Source organism: Rhagoletis zephyria, unplaced genomic scaffold (assembly GCF_001687245.7).
Source record: "Rhagoletis zephyria isolate East Lansing unplaced genomic scaffold, Rhagoletis_zephyria_1.1 Rzeph_scaffold_04065, whole genome shotgun sequence".
NCBI classification, from domain to species: Eukaryota; Metazoa; Arthropoda; class Insecta; order Diptera; family Tephritidae; genus Rhagoletis; species Rhagoletis zephyria.
In genome coordinates, this window is record NW_016161148.1 from 5,415 (window position 1) to 23,716 (window position 18,302).

Genomic DNA, 18,302 nt, shown 5'->3' on the forward strand with positions numbered 1-18,302 from the left:
TATAGAATTCTTGCAAATCAATATTTTTCGATCAGAAAACTCTGTTTCTCTTCAGGGAACTCCCAATAATAATACCCAATTATTTATTTAACAATTTTTTCATAGCAACTATATTTTATAGGTTCGCCAAAACCCCAGGTAAGTAGATGCCAGAAAATGAGATGGGCGATAAATAAAAAATTCTTAAGTATTGAAAAATGGTTAAATAAAAAATTCGAGAACCAGAGTTTTTCGATCAAAAATATATTGATTTTCAAAAATTCTACACCATTTCTACGAAAAGTTGTTTTTTCTTGCCATATAAAATATGTACATGAAAAACTTTGAGCGCTTTGAGCGACCTCTAAATATTTTTCGATTTCAAAATAAAAAAATAAGGTTATATTTTTTCGATAGCGGGTGAGAGCCATTAAAATTCCGACTTTACTCATTTTGGACCATCCCTAATGTACATACATATGTACTTAATTTAAATTTTAATGGATAGATATTTTTTTAATAAATTATATTTTTTACATCATTTTCAATAATTCAAATTCTATGCTAATTGCAATAAGTACTTGTATACGCTAAGGTTTTGATAAATTAAAAAAAAAATAAATAAATAAAAACCGTTTTTTACTTCCTGCCTCCTGTGAGGTTTGAACTCACGACCCCTGGTTTACGAGACCAGTGCTCTACCACTGAGCTAAAGAGGCTCGAATACATTCGCTGCCAAATGCCGCACAACAACGCCACGCACAAGCTATCTCATTCATGCTAGCAGTCGCCTTGTTGTACGAATATGCTGTTCTTATCTGGCACACGTTGAGCAACTTATAAACATGTGCGCTGCCGCAGAACGATAATCGTGCCAACAACAAACTAGTGAAAGCGGCCATATACAATAGCAGGAAATGCGGCAGTAAAAGCAAAGCAAAGTCGACAAACGAAAGCAAAGCCAGCAAACACAATACATACATACATACATATGTATAAAATCGTGAAGGGGAGCTAAATTGTTTTGTTTTTGTTTAATTTTTGAATGGTGAATGGTGGGAAAAATTAGAATCATCCACATTTTGCACTGGTTAATCGTAAGACGCAGCTAATTTCACATTCTCCCCTAATGTGTCTTTTCAATGAATTTGGAAATGTGTTTTTAATTGTGTTCATATGTAAGTATGTATGTATGCTAGTACATTTTTGCTTACATACGTAGGTACATAGATTTTTATTTTGCAATTCGTCGTCGCATCGCTGTGCTAAAAATAGCTTCACTTCCACACCGCTATCGCTGCGTTGCTGTTGTTTTGCACATGCTCCGGCAGTTTAGCACAGCACTCGTCTGTATGTATTTCATTAATATTTTGTTTCTCGTTCTAGATTGTTTGTCGCATTCGCACATTTGCTAGCCCACTCGTCAGTTGTGAAGTGGGGCGTTTGGCAAGCCGGGGGACAACGGCTTGTTGGTCTAGTGGTATGATTCTCGCTTCGGGTGCGAGAGGTCTCGGGTTCAATTCCCGAACAAGCCCTCTGGAAAGAATTCGTTTTTTAAATAATTTGTAAACAAAAAACTTAGTTAGCTTCCATGAAAAGAAGAAAGGAAACATAAAGGAACTGTATATGTATGCATATATTTGTGTTGTAAGCCTTGATAAATGTCAGAGAACTTGCTGCGCGGCAGCGACTGTCCAAGGCACCTTGCAAATGTCCTTGACTCTAGTCTCTGATGTCCTTGGCTTACTACTATTTGAAGTTCTAGGTTGCCGCGTCGGTAATGCAGTTGATATATGTATGTGTACGCAGAAATGTATACTGCAGTTTTTGATAGATACTGGTCGTTGCTCAAAAGGCGTCGTATTAGTACTATTTCTTGGAAAATATTTGTAAGCATGTGCATTAGGTTGGTCAAAAATAAGTTAAGTCGGAATTTTAATGATCTCACCCCCTAGGATTGTTCTGTATCGAAAAAAATATATGCCAATTTTGGTTTTTATTTTGAAATCAAAAAATATTTAGAGGTCGCTCATAGCGCTCAAAGTTTTCCAGGTATTTTTCATGGGAAAAACAACTTTCCATAGAAATGGTATAGAATTCTCGTAAATCAATATTTTTCGATCAGAAAACTCTGTTTCTTTACAATTATTTCGAAAAATATTGATTTTCATGAATTCCATACCATTTATACGAAAAGGGGGTTTTTGCATATAAAATACATGGAAAATTTTAAGCGCTTTGAGCGACCTTTAAATATTTTTTGATTTCAAAAGAAAAAATAGTGGTTTATTTTTTCGGTATAGAACAATCCTAGAGAGTATAAAATTCCGACTTTACTTAAATTTAAATTATAAAATATATTATTTAAATGCATTTTTTTAGAATTCACGAAATGCATATTTTTATTCGGTACTACCTAAAGTTTTTCGGCGCTAACTGGATTTTCGGAACAATGTACCTAGGTTTTTTCGGGACCATCTGTCTTTTCTAATAACTTTCTCTTTGCCCGATACTATCTTAATTTTTTTTCGGTACTACTTGGATTTTTTCCTGGACTATTTGCATTTTTCGTGAGTATCTGGATTTTTTCGGGACTATTTTGATGATTTTTTTTTTTAACTAACTAGGTAGATATATTTTTTCGAGGCTATCTGGATTTTTTCGATCCATCAGAACCTTTTTAGAACTATCGGGGATTTTTATAAAAAAAAAATGGCATTCTTCGTGTTTAATTTTTCAGGAAATCTCGGAATATTTCGTGTTTAACTTTTCAGATTTTTTCGAAATTTACCCTAGACTTGGAAATTTTCCATAACATTCTGGGATTTCCGGAAAAGTCCGAATTTTTCGAGCTTTCTAAAATTTTCGTAGAATTTCAGATATTCTGGAACTGTTCAGGATTCTTCATACATATTTTATTTTTCGAGATTTTTTCGGTGATTATCGTAATTTTTTCATGACCTCTTGCGACTTTCCGGGAACTTTTTGATCTAGAAGTACATTAATATATTAACTTCTATTTTTTCCCGATACGCTGATTCCGGATACTAGGTAAAAATAAGAGCCGGATTCGTATACCCAGTAGACATGTCTAGAGTAAAAATTGGGGAAATTCTACCCGATTTTAGCAGTATCCGGCTTGATAACCAGAAAACTTTCGACTATCCACCGGATGCCCGACACATCCGTAATAAAAAGCAAGTAATCTGTATTTCTTGCTCAAAAAATTAAATAAAAGCCAAAAGTCAATAAAAATTTTTCGTGTTTTATTATAAAGTTATACTATACTTTTTATTTATGAGCCGATTTAAAAGTGTTTTAATACCTAAATCATTTAGAAAATTAAAAATATGAGCTTGAACTTAGCTTTTGAGAAATTTTTATTGTTTTTGTTGTCATGTTAGATAAGTATGTAAAGCAATTCTCTAATCATTCTAATGGTTTGAGAACCAATGTTTAGATAGTCATGCAATATATTTCAATAAAAAAAATATATTTAAAAAAATAATTGCATTTGATTTTTCACATTGCCCCCTGTGAGGTTTGAACTCACGACCCCTGGTTTACGAGACCAGTGCTCTACCTCTGAGCTAAAGGGACTTAATCGAGTACGCATCTTATAAACTACTTCAGTAAGAAAATTACACAGCATTATAACTTTTTTAAAGGAATTGGTACGAATATACCATATGTGACCAGAAAAATAATTTTGTTAATTGAATGTTTCAATTTTAATGATGAACAAAGATCGAACAGGCGATAGTAGTTAAAAAAAATGCGTTGACAGAAAAAGATTTTTGATGTGCTGTGATAATTTTTTTTTTCTGCAGAAGCAAATAAGGAAGCAGAGAACTTAACATAAATTAAATAGATAACAGTACATACATACATATGTAAATAGCAATAACATGAGATCTTTAAAGGAAAACTAAGGCACAAACAAAAAACAAAAACTGAATGTGTAACAAAGTCGAAATGTTCTGTGTAGGCAAGTACAAATGTACATACATATGTATGCATGTATAATGGGTTGTAGTGAAAGCAACGATGTGGCTGCACAAACCTAAGTAAAGAATGGAGCAATGAAAACTCGAAATCCACAAGCAAACATTTAGCCAAGTAAAGGAAAAAGCCAAAACAAACAACACAACCAACAGCATCAATAATTTTTCCGCCGGATATTCGCTTGTTGAGCTTTGTGATTTGGCAAATGTTCGCCACAGCTGGTGACTGCCGCGCCGACCATGGACTGCTAGCTGGAGTTGATAGGAAGTATGCAGTAGGTTCCATCCCTATGGCCACACAACGCGGGGCAGTCTATTGGGTGGGCTAGGAGGAGAGGTTGTTGAAAACAAATACGATTGTTGCTAAGTTTTTTATGCATGTAAAGTAGCAGTTGTACATACATACATATAAAGAACTGGTATGAATATTTGTGCTGATGGTCACTTTGTGATTTGTAGGCAAAGCTGTAACATTTTGCAACAAAATATCCTTGTTACGCGCGAGCGGATTTGCAAAGTGGACAAATGTTGGTGGAAAATAACAGAGGCAAACAAGTGGGTTTGTCTGTCGGCGTCGTGGATGAACTGCTGTTGTATATTTTTTCTTACTGTTGGCGGTTTATAATTAATAGCTTGGTTGAAAAGTTATAAAAAGAAAATGCTTCGTTGGTGGTTTCCTGAAAATTTAAGTTGAATAAATAGAAATGAAAGCAACATATGTACAGATGTATTTGAGTAGGAATCGCAAAAAACAACGACGTGTGTAAATATTTTGTGTCTTTTCCTCTGAGAAATTTATAAAAAAGTATTAAGAAAAAACTTATCAGGCAGAAATTAAGTATTCTTTGATCGAGGCGAAGTTTTCAAGGACAAAGGTTTACGGCTCTTCGTAGTTAAATATGAACCGAGAATCTTTGAAAGTAAAATTTTTGAGGTTTTATTATTCGGTTCTTGGCAGGCTTCATTGCACCGATCCTTAAGCGACTTTTCCGACCAAAGCTAAATACTTACGTGAAGACCAAAAAAAATACTCTCTGTTAGCTTCTAGACCTTCTCCAGGTTCGCATGCCATCAGACACAACATCTGACAATTATACCTAATAAAATGTCTTACAATCAGGGACGTAAGAGTTATTTTCCTACGTTTATTTTTTACGTTGTCTGATAAACGTCGTAAGATAAGGATATTGATGAAGATGGTGATGTACAGTAAAATAAACATGAGGAAAATAACAGTGATAGAGTGAAATGACTCTTATCAGACAATGTAAAAATAGACGTCGGGTAATAACTGTTATCAAGCAACCTAAAAATTAAACGTTGGGAAATAACTCTTATCCGTGAGACAAAAATATTTCTCATCTAATAACTGTTATGAAACAACGTTTTCGTAAAATTTCAGAATTTTGTGAACGATTTAAATATGTAAATTCGCGATAACAGTTATTCTTGGCCCCTGCTTATAATAGCCAGGCTTTTTGTCTTTGATTTTGCTTTTGTGTTTTCGACTTATTAAAAAAAAAAAACATATGTGAAGTGCCGAACGAAAACGTACTCAAATGAAAAAATTTCCAAACACAAAATCTCTTTAAAGCAAGCAAAAAATCACTTGGCGCCAAATCATATTCATTTTGGTTTAAAACAAACACCATACATATTATTTATTTTTTTCTCATTTTCATCTTTCAAATCTGTGGAAATAATTGATTTGCTGTTGAAAGAATTACGTTGATTTTACCGGCAACAAAATAAGTTGAAAGTTAGTAAAAAAAATGTTTATGGAACTTTGTATATTGTAGCCTGATTTGAAGGCTTCAGTCCAGATTATCGAGTTCCTAGATCATCACATGTCTATCGCATTCAAATCATTATTAATCAAAACTAAATAAAAAATTGCTGGAGATTTTAAGAGTTCCAAATCCCAACGCCCAACAAATCTTCAGCTTTCGTAATGAATCCTAAAAGGACCTTGGTGTGTAAATTCATTTTTATATAGGAATCGTCGTCTAAAATGAATTAATTCTTGTCTAACCGAGGACGGATATTCACAAGGAATGTGTTCTGAATCCTTGTCCTTTTCAACTCTGTGGTCCCGTCACCAAGCAAATGAAAACTTAGTCGGTTATGACCAGTTGTATGGCCAGCGACTAACCTGATATTAGCCCCATTTAACAAAATCATATCCTTCGCATCGAAAGGGTCGCCAAAAAAAGCATAGCCTGCTTAAGGCCCCTTCCGCTCCCCAGTACTAAGCGGAATCTCACTATACCCACTCAGTAATTATGGCTTTTGAAGAAGACCAAGTGAGGTAAAGAAAATGGTTCCGCTCCCACAGTCAGTTGAGGATCCATAGTAGCATGGCACCCAGAACAGTTTTGTTGGCATAATTCGAAATTTTTATTTTAAATTACTTTTTCAAAGAGCTTAAGGCAAAACTTAAATTAGTAAGTACTTGCAAAACAAATTTCATAGAAAAATAATAGCAATATTTTCCACCCTTCTGCCACTCACGGGAGCCCAAACGCCTTAATATTTTCATCGCAACCGACTTTAATCTCTGTTGCCATTTAACATAAAAAAAAGTTAAAGATGAATGAATAAAGAATACAGAAAACATCAAATACCGGCAAATACCTGCTCACACTCCCCCACTCAACCGCCAACACTTTACTTTCGAGTGCCGTGTTGATAGCGCAACCCTTCTCAAGTTTGCCCATTCAAAGCGAAGTCAAGTGGTGGCAATTATTTCCATGATGACTTTTTCAAAGTGGTATCTTCAGCAGCCTTGTTGCAGGCGCGTGTGGGATCGCCGACCGCACGCCATAGACAACGCCAGGCGACGTCGCGATTTTTTAGCGTTACGTTCCTCACCTGCTTTCACATAAACAACCGAACAATTAAAAGCATCAACTTAGCTAATTTATTAGGCGTAAAGTTAAGTAAAACGAACAAATACAGAAAAAATTCAAAAAAAAAAAAGTAATGAAAATCATTTATTATAAAACCAAACCAAAGAGTAGCATACACAACAACGCCTGTTGCGACTTTTGATGCGGCCATAAATCTTTTTCGCCAATTCATTTCTTTTAAATCTTTTATCTACTAGCCAGTAACTTTTGCTGCACAGATCTATTTCCCTTTAGATTAATCATTCGGCTATTCGTGCATATATTTAACCCTTAATTTATTTAACCCATTTCATTTAAATACACATACAAACAAACATGCGTACATATATACACCCGCAGAAGGGTGTGTGCCCCATTGCCTTTATGTGCATCTTTTTAATTATTTTTCTATTCTTCTTCTTCTCCTTCTTCTAATTTTGTGCATAGATGATGACTATGGACATCACCAAAACGGAGCCCAACATGGGTCCAAATAATCCACAGAATGCGCAAAATCCCAACAACGGCAATGGCAATCCCAATATTGGTAATCCGAATGGCAACAACAACGGTCTGACCAGTGTTAGCGCCGTCGGTAATGCGAATAGTAATGCCAACAACAATAACAATGGCAATGGCAGTCAGCTGTGCGCCGGTTGTGGCAAACACATACAGGATCGTTACTTGCTGCGCGCTCTAGACATGCTGTGGCACGAGGATTGCCTCAAATGTGGTTGTTGTGATTGTCGCTTGGGTGAGGTCGGTTCCACGCTCTATACGAAGGGTAATCTTATGCTGTGCAAACGTGATTATTTGAGGTATGTGTTGGCAATCGATTACAAATTATTTCTATTTAAGAGAAAATTATATTTTGCTAATTCATCTACTCTTTTTGGTTTTTTTTTTGTAGATTATTTGGTAACACTGGCTATTGTGCAGCCTGCAGTAAAGTCATTCCGGCCTTTGAGATGGTCATGCGAGCGCGCACAAATGTCTATCACTTGGAATGTTTCGCTTGCCAGCAATGTAATCATAGGTGAGTGGGGAATTTTCTTTTGTCTTTGGTTATTTTATTATTTAAAGAAAGAAGCATCACCAAGTTCTCATTTTTCCACGGACCGAAAATAACAGTTATTTTTTTTAACAGTTCAACTTTGCCAAATATTCTTTAAGTAAAAAAAATAAATAAAAGTCCATTCCGTATAATAAACAACCCGCTTATACAACACCAATAAATAAAATTTGGTATCAAATGAAAGAGGACTGAAATAGCTTTTAAGCAGAAATAACGAACGAAGGTTACCACCTCTATTTATATCTTCTTTTTGTCATTTAATACAAAGGAAATTCACATACCTGCCCCAAGATGTGTTCTATGGTAATTAAATAACATTTTCCATTGAAATATTTTTCAGTAGGTAGCTTTCCTCGTTAAGACATTTCAGTTTTACAGCTATTTTAGTCCTCTTTCGTTTGGTACCAAACTGTTTAATTTGGATAAGCGATTGTTTATTATTGGGAAAGGACTTTTATTTCGGCCTTACAAAATATTTGGCTAAGTTAAACTGTTAAAAAAAATAACTGTTATTTTCGGTCCCCGGATTTTTTTATTCTGCAAACATATTCAGAACTTCTTCTTGTTTGGCGCTGTAAACGTCGAAGCAATTTTAGTTAATTCCAAATAAAGCGCGTCGTCGTTTCTGTTCTGTGCTGAGGCCAATTGCAAGTGAACAAGCGATGCCAAGTCGTTTTCCACCTCGTTTTCTCATCGCAGAGGAAAAGGTATTCCTTTCCTACCACCAGCGGGGTTCGTGTTGAAATACATTCAGGGCTGTAGCGTTGGTGCCCATTCGTACGCCATGACTAAGCCAGCAGAGCCGCCGTATTTTAATGCGATACACTACGTCTATATCTTTCTAAAGCTAATTCAGCCTATCGTTCCATCGTGTGCAGTATACGAGCTCGCAAATCTTCCGCAAAATCGTTATCTCGAATACACCAAGGATGGCCTCGACACTAACGTCAGTGTTAAGGGGGAATGCACTGACTGTTTGCTTGACGACAGGATATGCTCACCTTGATTTCGCTTACTACCAGACCGACCATTCGCTTTGTTTCTATATCCGACTTGGAAAAAGGTAAAACAAACGGAGCATTAGTGAAGCCCCATCCTGTCGACTTCAGCGACATAAGCCAATAACTGTAAAAAAATGTTACCAAGTGATTTATTTCTGTGGCTTTTACTATTTTCTTAAACATCTCAGCAGCAAACGGCTCGGGGAGGTCCTTCCCAATTCTGACGGAGCTGCTGGTGTTGCTTACCATCATTTTACACAGCCGTATTAGTTTCGCGGCATAAAGGCAATTTCTTTTCGTGCTGTCGAAGGTGGCTTTGTAATCGGCATATATATTGTGTATGATGATACACTTTTTTTTCTGGGCTTGGTGACCGTTGGCTCTAGCTTTTCACACAACACTTTCCATTAGACCTTTTATGTCTTAATAAGATGGCTAATTCCGATTCAGTAGGCGCACGGGGTCCCGTTTCTTGTGGATTGGACAGAACACACTTAAATTCTAGTCGTGAGACATGCGTTAATATTTTGTTTTTTGTTTTTTGTGTGACAAAATATATAATCTCGAAAATGATAACAAATACGAATAAATGTAACGATATTTTGAAGCTTTTGAGGTGCAGAAATCAGGAAAAATGGTCTCGTTCGTTAAAAAATTATCTTGACCTTGAAAATAATCTTCAAAAATAGAAGTTATTAAATTAATTTTTTATTTTTTTTTACCTAAAAACAGTACGCAATGAACTTTTCAATACAAGGGTTTATGCTATACCTGCGGCAAGTAATTAATTTTTACGCCAAAAGAAGGGAAACAAATTCTAAAATTTTATTCTTTAAGGTGGGTTCTAAGGTGAAGGTGATTTTCTTTTCAATCAGACCCTCAAAATGAACTGTAAAAGTAAAATTTTTGACTTTTTGCCCTTTTTTTTACCTAAACACAAGTTTTTTAAAAAAATTTTAAAATTGTTTTTCAGTTGGTTTAAAAGTTCATTACACACTGCTCTGAGGTCAAAAAAGAAAAAAAATTGAGATTAATATATCTGAAGTTCATTTTTAGAGGTCAAGACATTTTTAGAGGTCAAGAAAAAAAGGTCGCTGTGGTTGGTTGTTCTAATAGAAGTTCACAATGCTTAATTTTTTTCCTCACTTTCATCAAAAAGTAGTTATTTTTCTACACTCAAATATCCGTATTTTGATAAATTAGCACAAAAAGAAAAACGGTTTTTGGTCGATCTGGATAGGCCAACAAAATTTGACAGTTTTCAGAATCAACTGCGAGCTTGTTTACTAAACTCGGTATCCCTATTTAGACCTGTAGTGTGTAACGGGACCTTCAAGCGTATCGACTGAAGTGGTCAGAAAACCAAGACGCATTAGTTCTATCTGACAGTGCGATTTTGATTATTATTACTAAAAATGTATGTACTTAAATATATATTTAGTTATCTGAAAAATATAGCAGTTTTCCTATAACCTATACTCCATTCCACTGCTTTTCCAAATTATCCTATTTTACATTAAAATTGCGCACTTATGTCCATTTTAATGGCGTGTTAAGCAGTTAGCTTTATTAAAATTTTATTTCTATGGTCAATTATCGATACTAAACCATAAATTTCTTTGCGCAAGTGTAAAGAAAACAACCCTTTTGACACCTTACATATGTACATACACATTCGCATCTTTTGACTTTCAATCCTTCGACCCATACATGCCTTACTAACCAACGGCCGCCTTGTTTGCCTTTTTATTTGTTGTATTGTATTTCTTTCTTGCCCTTAAGTGCCAAGTAAATCTCTTTTTAATCTCGCATCAAATAATACCCAAATCGGTAGTTTAAATTTTATTATAACAAAAATGCAATCGACACCGCCACAATCAACAATGCAACAAAAATAAATAAGGCAATAATAATTCGTAAAAAGAGGCAAGCAACGTAAAGGATATATTTATAATACAAAGAGAGGCAATAACTGTGGCAAATAAACGGAGAAAATACAACAAGGCATACAATAAGCGAATACAAATCAGCAGCAAGTGCAGTTACACCAAGTACGAGTACAGTAAGCAGCGGGGATGGCTAGCCAGGCGGTGGGAGAAGAGCTGCGTTTCGTTGACTTTTGCTTGCTTGTTTGCTATACTCGTACATATGTATGGAGTAGATGTGCCTTAATGGCTACTCTGTTTGTTGTGGCAGCAACAATATGCGTGCTTGTTGTAGTTACTATTGCATATTTATTATACAACAATCCAAAAGGGTTATCCCTGCGTCGGCGGGGTTCGCATAAATTGGCAATTTTCGCTTACTGGTTTACTGCTGTGAATTTCCATTTGTTCTTTAATTTTAGTTCTATGTATTCAATCGCTCCCGTTTTGACTCTTTGTGTGCCCACAGAGGTGCACTAATGGAAAATCGCCGAATTTATAGCATTTGGCCAATTCTTGAAATGTCACTCAGGAGAATTTCAATGTGCCGCCTTGTAAATGCCAGCAGACGCACTTGTTTACCCTCACTCACCACACACACAAACACACACACACACACACACTCCTACATATGTCGAAATATTCGTGAATAAATGGAATATGTTCTTTGTAGAAACCGAAAATTTCTGCATTGCCGCAATGTTAAATTTGATTTTTCCTTATTCCCAATTCATGAACGTTGTAGTGCGTGCACTGCATATCCATATCCATTTCCGCTTCCGTTTTGTTGGTACATACATATATTTTTCAGTGCGCCCCTATACTTTTACTTGTCTTTTTTATCTTCATTGCTTATAGGCGCACAACCCTTTTGTTGTCCCATTTGTTGAGCATTGTTGTTTTTCGCTGATTTTTCACTCACAAAATAAAAACAATATGCCTCTATTGCATGCATTATTAATATGCTTTTCTTCATTGAATGGACAACAACAATATGCGCCGGGGGAGAAGTTGAACCAACCCACTGTGCCGGTATGCGGGCTTCGGTGTATTGGCCTCACTTTTGATTTCCATACACAAGCCAATCGCCTGAATTGTTTGGCCACATTGTTGTGAAACACTGAGGCGCGTTTTTAAAATGCATATTCCAATTTTTCCACTATATAAAATATTTAAATTGCCAATTGGCTAGAACTGCTTGGGTTGGTGTGCCGCGTGTAACAATATCATTGCGATTTTTCAATACATATTTTTCGTGTAGAAAATAAAAAATAAATAAATATGCATTACGTTCAAATTACTCACATGGCTTGTACCCGTATTTATTTCAGGCATATTTTTTTTGAGGCCAAGAGTCGGTTATGAAAACAGTTTTTGTAGAAATTGTGTGCTTTGCACCCAGAGGGTGATCAGAATCACAAAAAAAAAAAAAAAAACGAATTTACAATTTTAATATTTGTAGTTCACATTTATTAATTTAAGGCTCTGCTTTGCAAGTACCAAAATTGAAAACGTTGAACTAGCATTCCTCTCAGTTTACACTTTTTAAAATCTTTTATTTTTTATTTTTATTTTCTACCACCCCTTAATCATTGCGGGTTCTTCACGCCTCTCTGGTAGTCAGGTTATTTAGTCCCAGCAGATTTCCTCGGTTTGCGTTGTGGGACCGCTCTTCCGGATTTCCAAAAATATTAGGAATGACGAGAGTCGTCACTGACAGGCTAGTTGAGTTGGGTTAAGTGGACTTGTGAATAGGTGGTTGGTGTCATGTGGCTAACCTTCACCAGCCGGACATATGTATATATGTACATTGGGTACGTTGGGGTGTAGTCTGGACAAATGGTGTTTACCCCACTACAATATCCAGACCGCAATTGAGCCAGAGTAACGCGTGCCTCTCTTGGAAATTAAAGCTCATTCGCTGCTATAGAAGGCGATTGTACTGCGATGACGGCATTCAAAGGACGAGAGTTAGTGAAGTTGGTGACAGTCTCTTTGTCGTTTATTGATCTACACGGTGCCGGCTCCAGTAGTTGTTTTACATATGTATACTAAGACCTCATCTTTTAGTTTGTAGAGATTCCATTTGACATGCCTTGGTGATGGTGCCGCCTCAAGCAAGTGCCTGTTCGGTTGCTCACGTCTGTAGCACCCTACTAGAAACTGCTAGCTGAGCTTGATGTTGCCATCTTTTACTCTGATAATTCGCTGTCCACCTTTTCAGGTTCTGAGTGGAGAGGGGGCCTTTATGTCTTCCAGTATGCATGCATATTCCGTGGTGTCAATGTCTTTTGAGGCTTTTGCTTTCCCGATGACCACTCGAACTTCGGCACAGGAGATATAAATAAGGGCATAGTTTTTGGTTGTTTATGATTTGCTTTGGCTCCGACGAGACGCGATCACTGATTCAGTTTCCACTCTTGCTTCGCGCTTCGCTGGGCTGGACAGGAACCTAAGGCTGACCGAAGTTTACTCACATTGGAGGTGAAGTGACAGGTCTTAAAATTCGTTTGTCACTGCTTTCGCTTGTTTTGGTTTACCGGTTGTCGGATCTCTAAACTGGCGAATATGGTTATGCTCCTTCTAAAGTCTTCTCTATGTCTCAGTCTAGAGCACGTTGCAGTTAAATTAAAAGTATTTTAGTCTGCCTTGGGAGGCTAGACGCGATTCGGGGGATGAGGTATAAATTGTGTTGTCTATCTGGTCCTTATTGTTACTGTTGGGGTTGTTACCTTGTGGTGCTCGTTGGAAGGATCGCAGGCGACGATTGAGACCACAGCCACTTGTTCACTCACAGGTGATACGCAGCCAAGAGCACGTTCTAACGTTGCACACGCCAAGCCTCGAATTGCACACCGTCACATTCCGCTATATTCTGGTCTGGCACACGAAACAAGCGACGGAACGTATCAAGAGCTGCTGGATAGCCCTCGCACGGGAGTTACAGAAGATTATCGCATGATGAGCCCCTTGGAGCAGTGGAGGCTCATTGAGTAGAGACTGTGGAGAGAAGCGAACAATGATTGTGGTATTTCGACGATCTATGGAGGGTTATATCGCCGAAACAGGATAAAATTCAAGTCATTCCGGCACCTTCGAAACACCGGCTAATGTGAGAAGCAACTTTTAGTAATCTATTAGCAGCGTAGCTGATCTGGAAAATTTACGTGGTTGACTGTCCTAATTCAAGAAAAAAAGTACATAGTTCTTTTTGGTAGTAGTTCTTTGTACGCCTCAGAAGGGGACTCCTCTTTTTTCTTAACTAAAATTAAGTTTGCAATTTTTTTTTATCATATTTTTTTTTTTTACTTCCAAACGGCCACTGCTATTGATGACTTTTGAACTATGGAATTGAGTTCTGAAGCAGAGATTTTGCTTTATGTCGCTGCCCTGCTCTTTGCATACAATTCGCGATACTCATTTTCATTTTCAATTCATGCGCTGCACAATACAGCAAGAAGCAGCTAATCAATTTTTTAAAAATTAATTCAATTGCCAAAAAATCATTGAGCCATGCAATTTACACTGCTACCCCCCTCCAAACCCGAGTTCACCCACATCTCAGTGAGTTAAAAGCGCTCACGTGTGAGACAGAACCACTTCACAGTGGCGTTGACAGCCTCCGGGCGATTGTCGCTTTCATTTTATTTTTAATTTTTTTTTGGAGAAAAAATTTCTGTGGCTTTTGTTCAAGCGGAAATGTGACGTTCGTGTTAATTTAACATGCGGGCCTTCAGTTGCAGCACTACAAGTTAAATGATAAAAAAAAACAAAAAAATGGGCGCACAAAAAGAAAACAGAAAAGTTGTGGAAAAAAGCGTTGTTTGTGGCAAAAAGAAAGTGGACGCGTGCGGTGGACCATTGTTTTTACTGTTAATTTTTTATATTTTATTTTTGGTAAATGATTTGTTTTTGTTTTTTTCCCCCCCGTTTTGCTTTTGGCATAAAGTTTGCATAATTTCCTGTCGTCATCGATATTGGCGCTTGATGTGTTGATATGAATGTCCGAATTGTCGCTGTTGCTGGCTATTTTTTCCCCTTCCTCGTCCTCTTCTATTTTCCATTAAATGATTTTGATATGGCGGTTTTTTGGTGCAACTGTTGCCGTCTGACTGCTGTTTGTTGGTGCTTGTATGCTGCTCCTGCTGGCTGTTTGGCTGCAGGATGGCTCTGTACTGCGCACTAAAGTAGGGCCGGAAATGCCCGCAGCTTCTGCCGCAAAACGTTTACCGTTTTCCATTTGTATACCTCCCACAATACTATACATGGCTTCCGTGTGCCTCCAAAGTTGGTTGTTTGCATTTTTGTGGCATTCCGCCTCTATAGTTACGAGCAGCACAATTTTTTGCTGCACTCATTTGGAATGGAATTTATGACAATTTTTTTTCGTATTTTTTTTAATGCACTATTTTTTAGGACCTTTTTTTGCGTAAAATCACAGATTGGTACCAAAGCCGCTACCGCCATGCCTATACTAGTAAGAAAAAAGTGGTAGTTGGTAGGCGGGCGACAAGCGACATTCATCAGACGCTGCCGGCGATTACGCTGTGACAGCTGGAAAGTATGAGTAGTGATATGTTGGCTTACACATATCAGCGTTGGCTCCCTTATAGTGTTCAGTTTTTTTTCTCTTGCTTACCTCTCCCAATTTTTATCGAGTCGCAGGTGCTTTGCTAGTTGCTGTTACTTTTTTGTTGCAACTGTTTGCGAATTTTCACGATTTTTTCCTTTGTAAGATAAACACAAATATTTGTTCCTGCCAAAATACCAACTACTCAGCCACATGTTGTAGGTGTGGCATCGGTTGATTTTGTTTTTGGCGCTTGCAAATAAACTGTCAATCGATTTACTTTGCAATGGCATTGTCGAAAATATGAGTTGGACGTGGGAGGAGACTATGTTGCATAAATCATGGGGCGGAATACCTTGTTAATTTTTTTAAAGTTTTTTTTTCAATACTGGTTGCACATATTTGTAAGTCCTTTGTAAACGTCGCTGATTTAACTGATGTCGCTGATGATAACTGCTAAAAATATATACATACATGAATAAGCATGTATATATGCATATGTATGGTGTAGGTAATGCGTCCAAACAGCCCCATCTATATGTATATATACACTGCCGGAACAAAGTATTGGCACAGTAAATTTTTCACAATTTTTATTCTAAAAATTTTTCTGCAAATTTTGTATAAAAATATGGTTCATTCTACAACAAAAACCAATCAATTTTATTATAATAGAGAACAATTTTTAAGTAGCTAGGAATTGTTGTTGATTTTTGGCAATTTTTTCGCGCAGTCTCTTCCATACAAATAATTTTTTCGAAAATACTTCATATGGAAAAAAATTGTTGTTCTGACACAAATGGAGAGATCTACATTTTTGATCTACCTCGAAATAAGCTTTTTTTTGGCAGAAGTACACTCGGAGGGGCGACCGCTATTTGAAAAATATATATATTTTTTTTATGTTGCTGGGACCAGAAATTGAAACACAGGCCTCCCGCGTGGCACTCGAGCCCTACTCAGATCCGAAAAAATAACATAAGCATTTTCACTGTATGGGAACCATGTAAAATAAAATCAGTTTGATCGGTTTTTTTCTTAATTTCAAAATCGGGAGTAGTTTTTTTTTTTTAAACTACAATTTTTCGAAGAACTCGAAACCGGTTTTGGAAAAAAGCGAATATGCGAACACCCTAGTAGTCACTCATTGAAGTCCCTGAAAATTTAGATAATAAATATTCGGCTTTAAAACGATAAATTTGTCCAAATTTGTGCAATTTTCATCGATGACGTTTTCGAATTTTGGACCAAAAAATAGCCGCAAGAGGCGAATCTGATTAACAAGCAATGTAAGGCGACACTCTCGGTCGCTCTAGCCGATAGGTTAAGGGTGCGTAATACCACTCCGTACTACTTGAGTTCGATTCCTGGTCCGGGCAACATCTAAATTAGCAAAAAAAAAACATTTCTAACAGCGCATATAGGGTTACATGAACGATCTAGGCTGCCATAACTTAATTTTGGAAAATTTCAAGAAAATTTTAAAAATTAGTTACATTCGATAGACAACATTCCGAAGAACATATTCCAGCCCCCCTCTCCTTTCTAACTTGGAGAGCGAACGCTCCCCATTGACCGGCATCAGAATATTCTTACGCTGCGTATAAATTAATTTTCCCTCCTTAGAAAGATAGCAGCGTTATTAAAGAAATATTTTGTTTCACAATTACTTTTGTGCTCATCATAAAACATTTGAATGAAAATAAATACATACATATATTTAAGAAAAAATGGCCAGCTCTTCAGTACCCACCGAAGCGTGAAAATTGAAATGCTTGCTTCAATTCCATTTGAATGATCTCTGTTTTGCAACAGACATATTTACATTCATATGTATGAGACAGCAGTTAAACTTGTGTGACATTTTCCTTCCCGCCTCTCAATTCGCAGTGACATTGTTGCCATTTGCATTTTTGTGTTGAGTTGACAACTGTCAGATAAATGAAAGGAAGACGATTTTCAACATAGAATGATGGGCGTTGTCCTTCGCTGAAAGGAAGAAATTAAAAGTGCACATGCAACGGTACTTGTGCTTCATTTGTGTAGTTATATTCTACCATTCTTGGTTCTAAGCCACTCTGGCATACCATAAACTTACTGCATTACTTTAGTCTCCATTGCTACTCAAGCCAAGTGGAAAAATGCTTCCTTTACTGTCATTTAAGTACACAAAGCACAGTAAATCAGTTACTAAAGTTTTCCTTTTTCCCTTTTTTATCCTTCCAGATTCTGCGTTGGCGATCGTTTCTACCTGTGTGAGAACAAAATTCTCTGCGAATATGACTATGAGGAACGTCTCGTCTTCGCCTCTATGGCCAATCATCCGATGTTGAAGCGACATGCCAGCGCTATTGGTCAAGGCTCACCGACGGGCGCTGGCGGCTTAATGGGTGGTGGCAGTCCTGGCGTACCGGGTAGTGTTGTGCAAAATGGACCGCGTACACCGGGCGATCACAATAACAACAATGGCCCACAAAGCGGTGGTGGTGGTTCGCCGTTTGGCGTTCAAGCGGCAGCTGCAGCGCATATGAAGAACTCACTGGGCGCGTCCAGCTAAAATAAAGCCTTGTCCATGTTAGCCGGCGGTGGCAGTGGCAGTGGCAGTGGCAGTGGCGGCAACAATGTCGGTGTCGGCGGCGTCGGCGTCGGCGTCAATGCAGGGGCCAGCGTCAGTGGGTGCTATTTTAATAATGGCGTAAGCGGCGGCGTCGGTATCGGTGTCGGCAGTGGTGCAAGTCCTGGAGGTGTTGGTGCTGGCGTTGGCGGTGTAGGCGTGGACGGCGGCTGTAAAAGCTACCAAAGAAAATACTATGACATAAATTGACTGAATGGTAATGGTGGTGGTGGTGGTGGTGTTGGT

At 37.4% G+C, this 18,302-nt stretch overlaps 1 protein-coding gene and 3 non-coding genes across 4 annotated transcripts; 2 read left to right on the forward strand and 2 right to left on the reverse strand.

Annotated features, from left to right (window-relative positions):
- Window positions 1-626: 626 nt before the first annotated feature.
- On the reverse strand, window positions 627-698 carry TRNAT-CGU (transfer RNA threonine (anticodon CGU)). Its single transcript has one exon. It is a non-coding gene; the product is annotated as a tRNA-Thr (tRNA).
- A 744-nt stretch (window positions 699-1,442) lies between these two features.
- On the forward strand, window positions 1,443-1,514 carry TRNAP-CGG (transfer RNA proline (anticodon CGG)). Its single transcript has one exon. It is a non-coding gene; the product is annotated as a tRNA-Pro (tRNA).
- A 1,993-nt stretch (window positions 1,515-3,507) lies between these two features.
- Window positions 3,508-3,579, reverse strand: TRNAT-CGU (transfer RNA threonine (anticodon CGU)). Its single transcript has one exon. It is a non-coding gene; the product is annotated as a tRNA-Thr (tRNA).
- A 3,739-nt stretch (window positions 3,580-7,318) lies between these two features.
- Window positions 7,319-18,005, forward strand: Bx (LIM domain-containing protein Beadex). Its single transcript, XM_017625489.1, has 3 exons — window positions 7,319-7,689; window positions 7,782-7,907; window positions 17,669-18,005. The coding sequence occupies exons 1-3, from the start codon at window positions 7,319-7,321 to the stop codon at window positions 17,997-17,999; spliced, it is 828 nt and encodes a 275-aa protein (XP_017480978.1). The 3' UTR covers window positions 18,000-18,005.
- The last annotated feature ends 297 nt before the right edge of the window (window positions 18,006-18,302 follow it).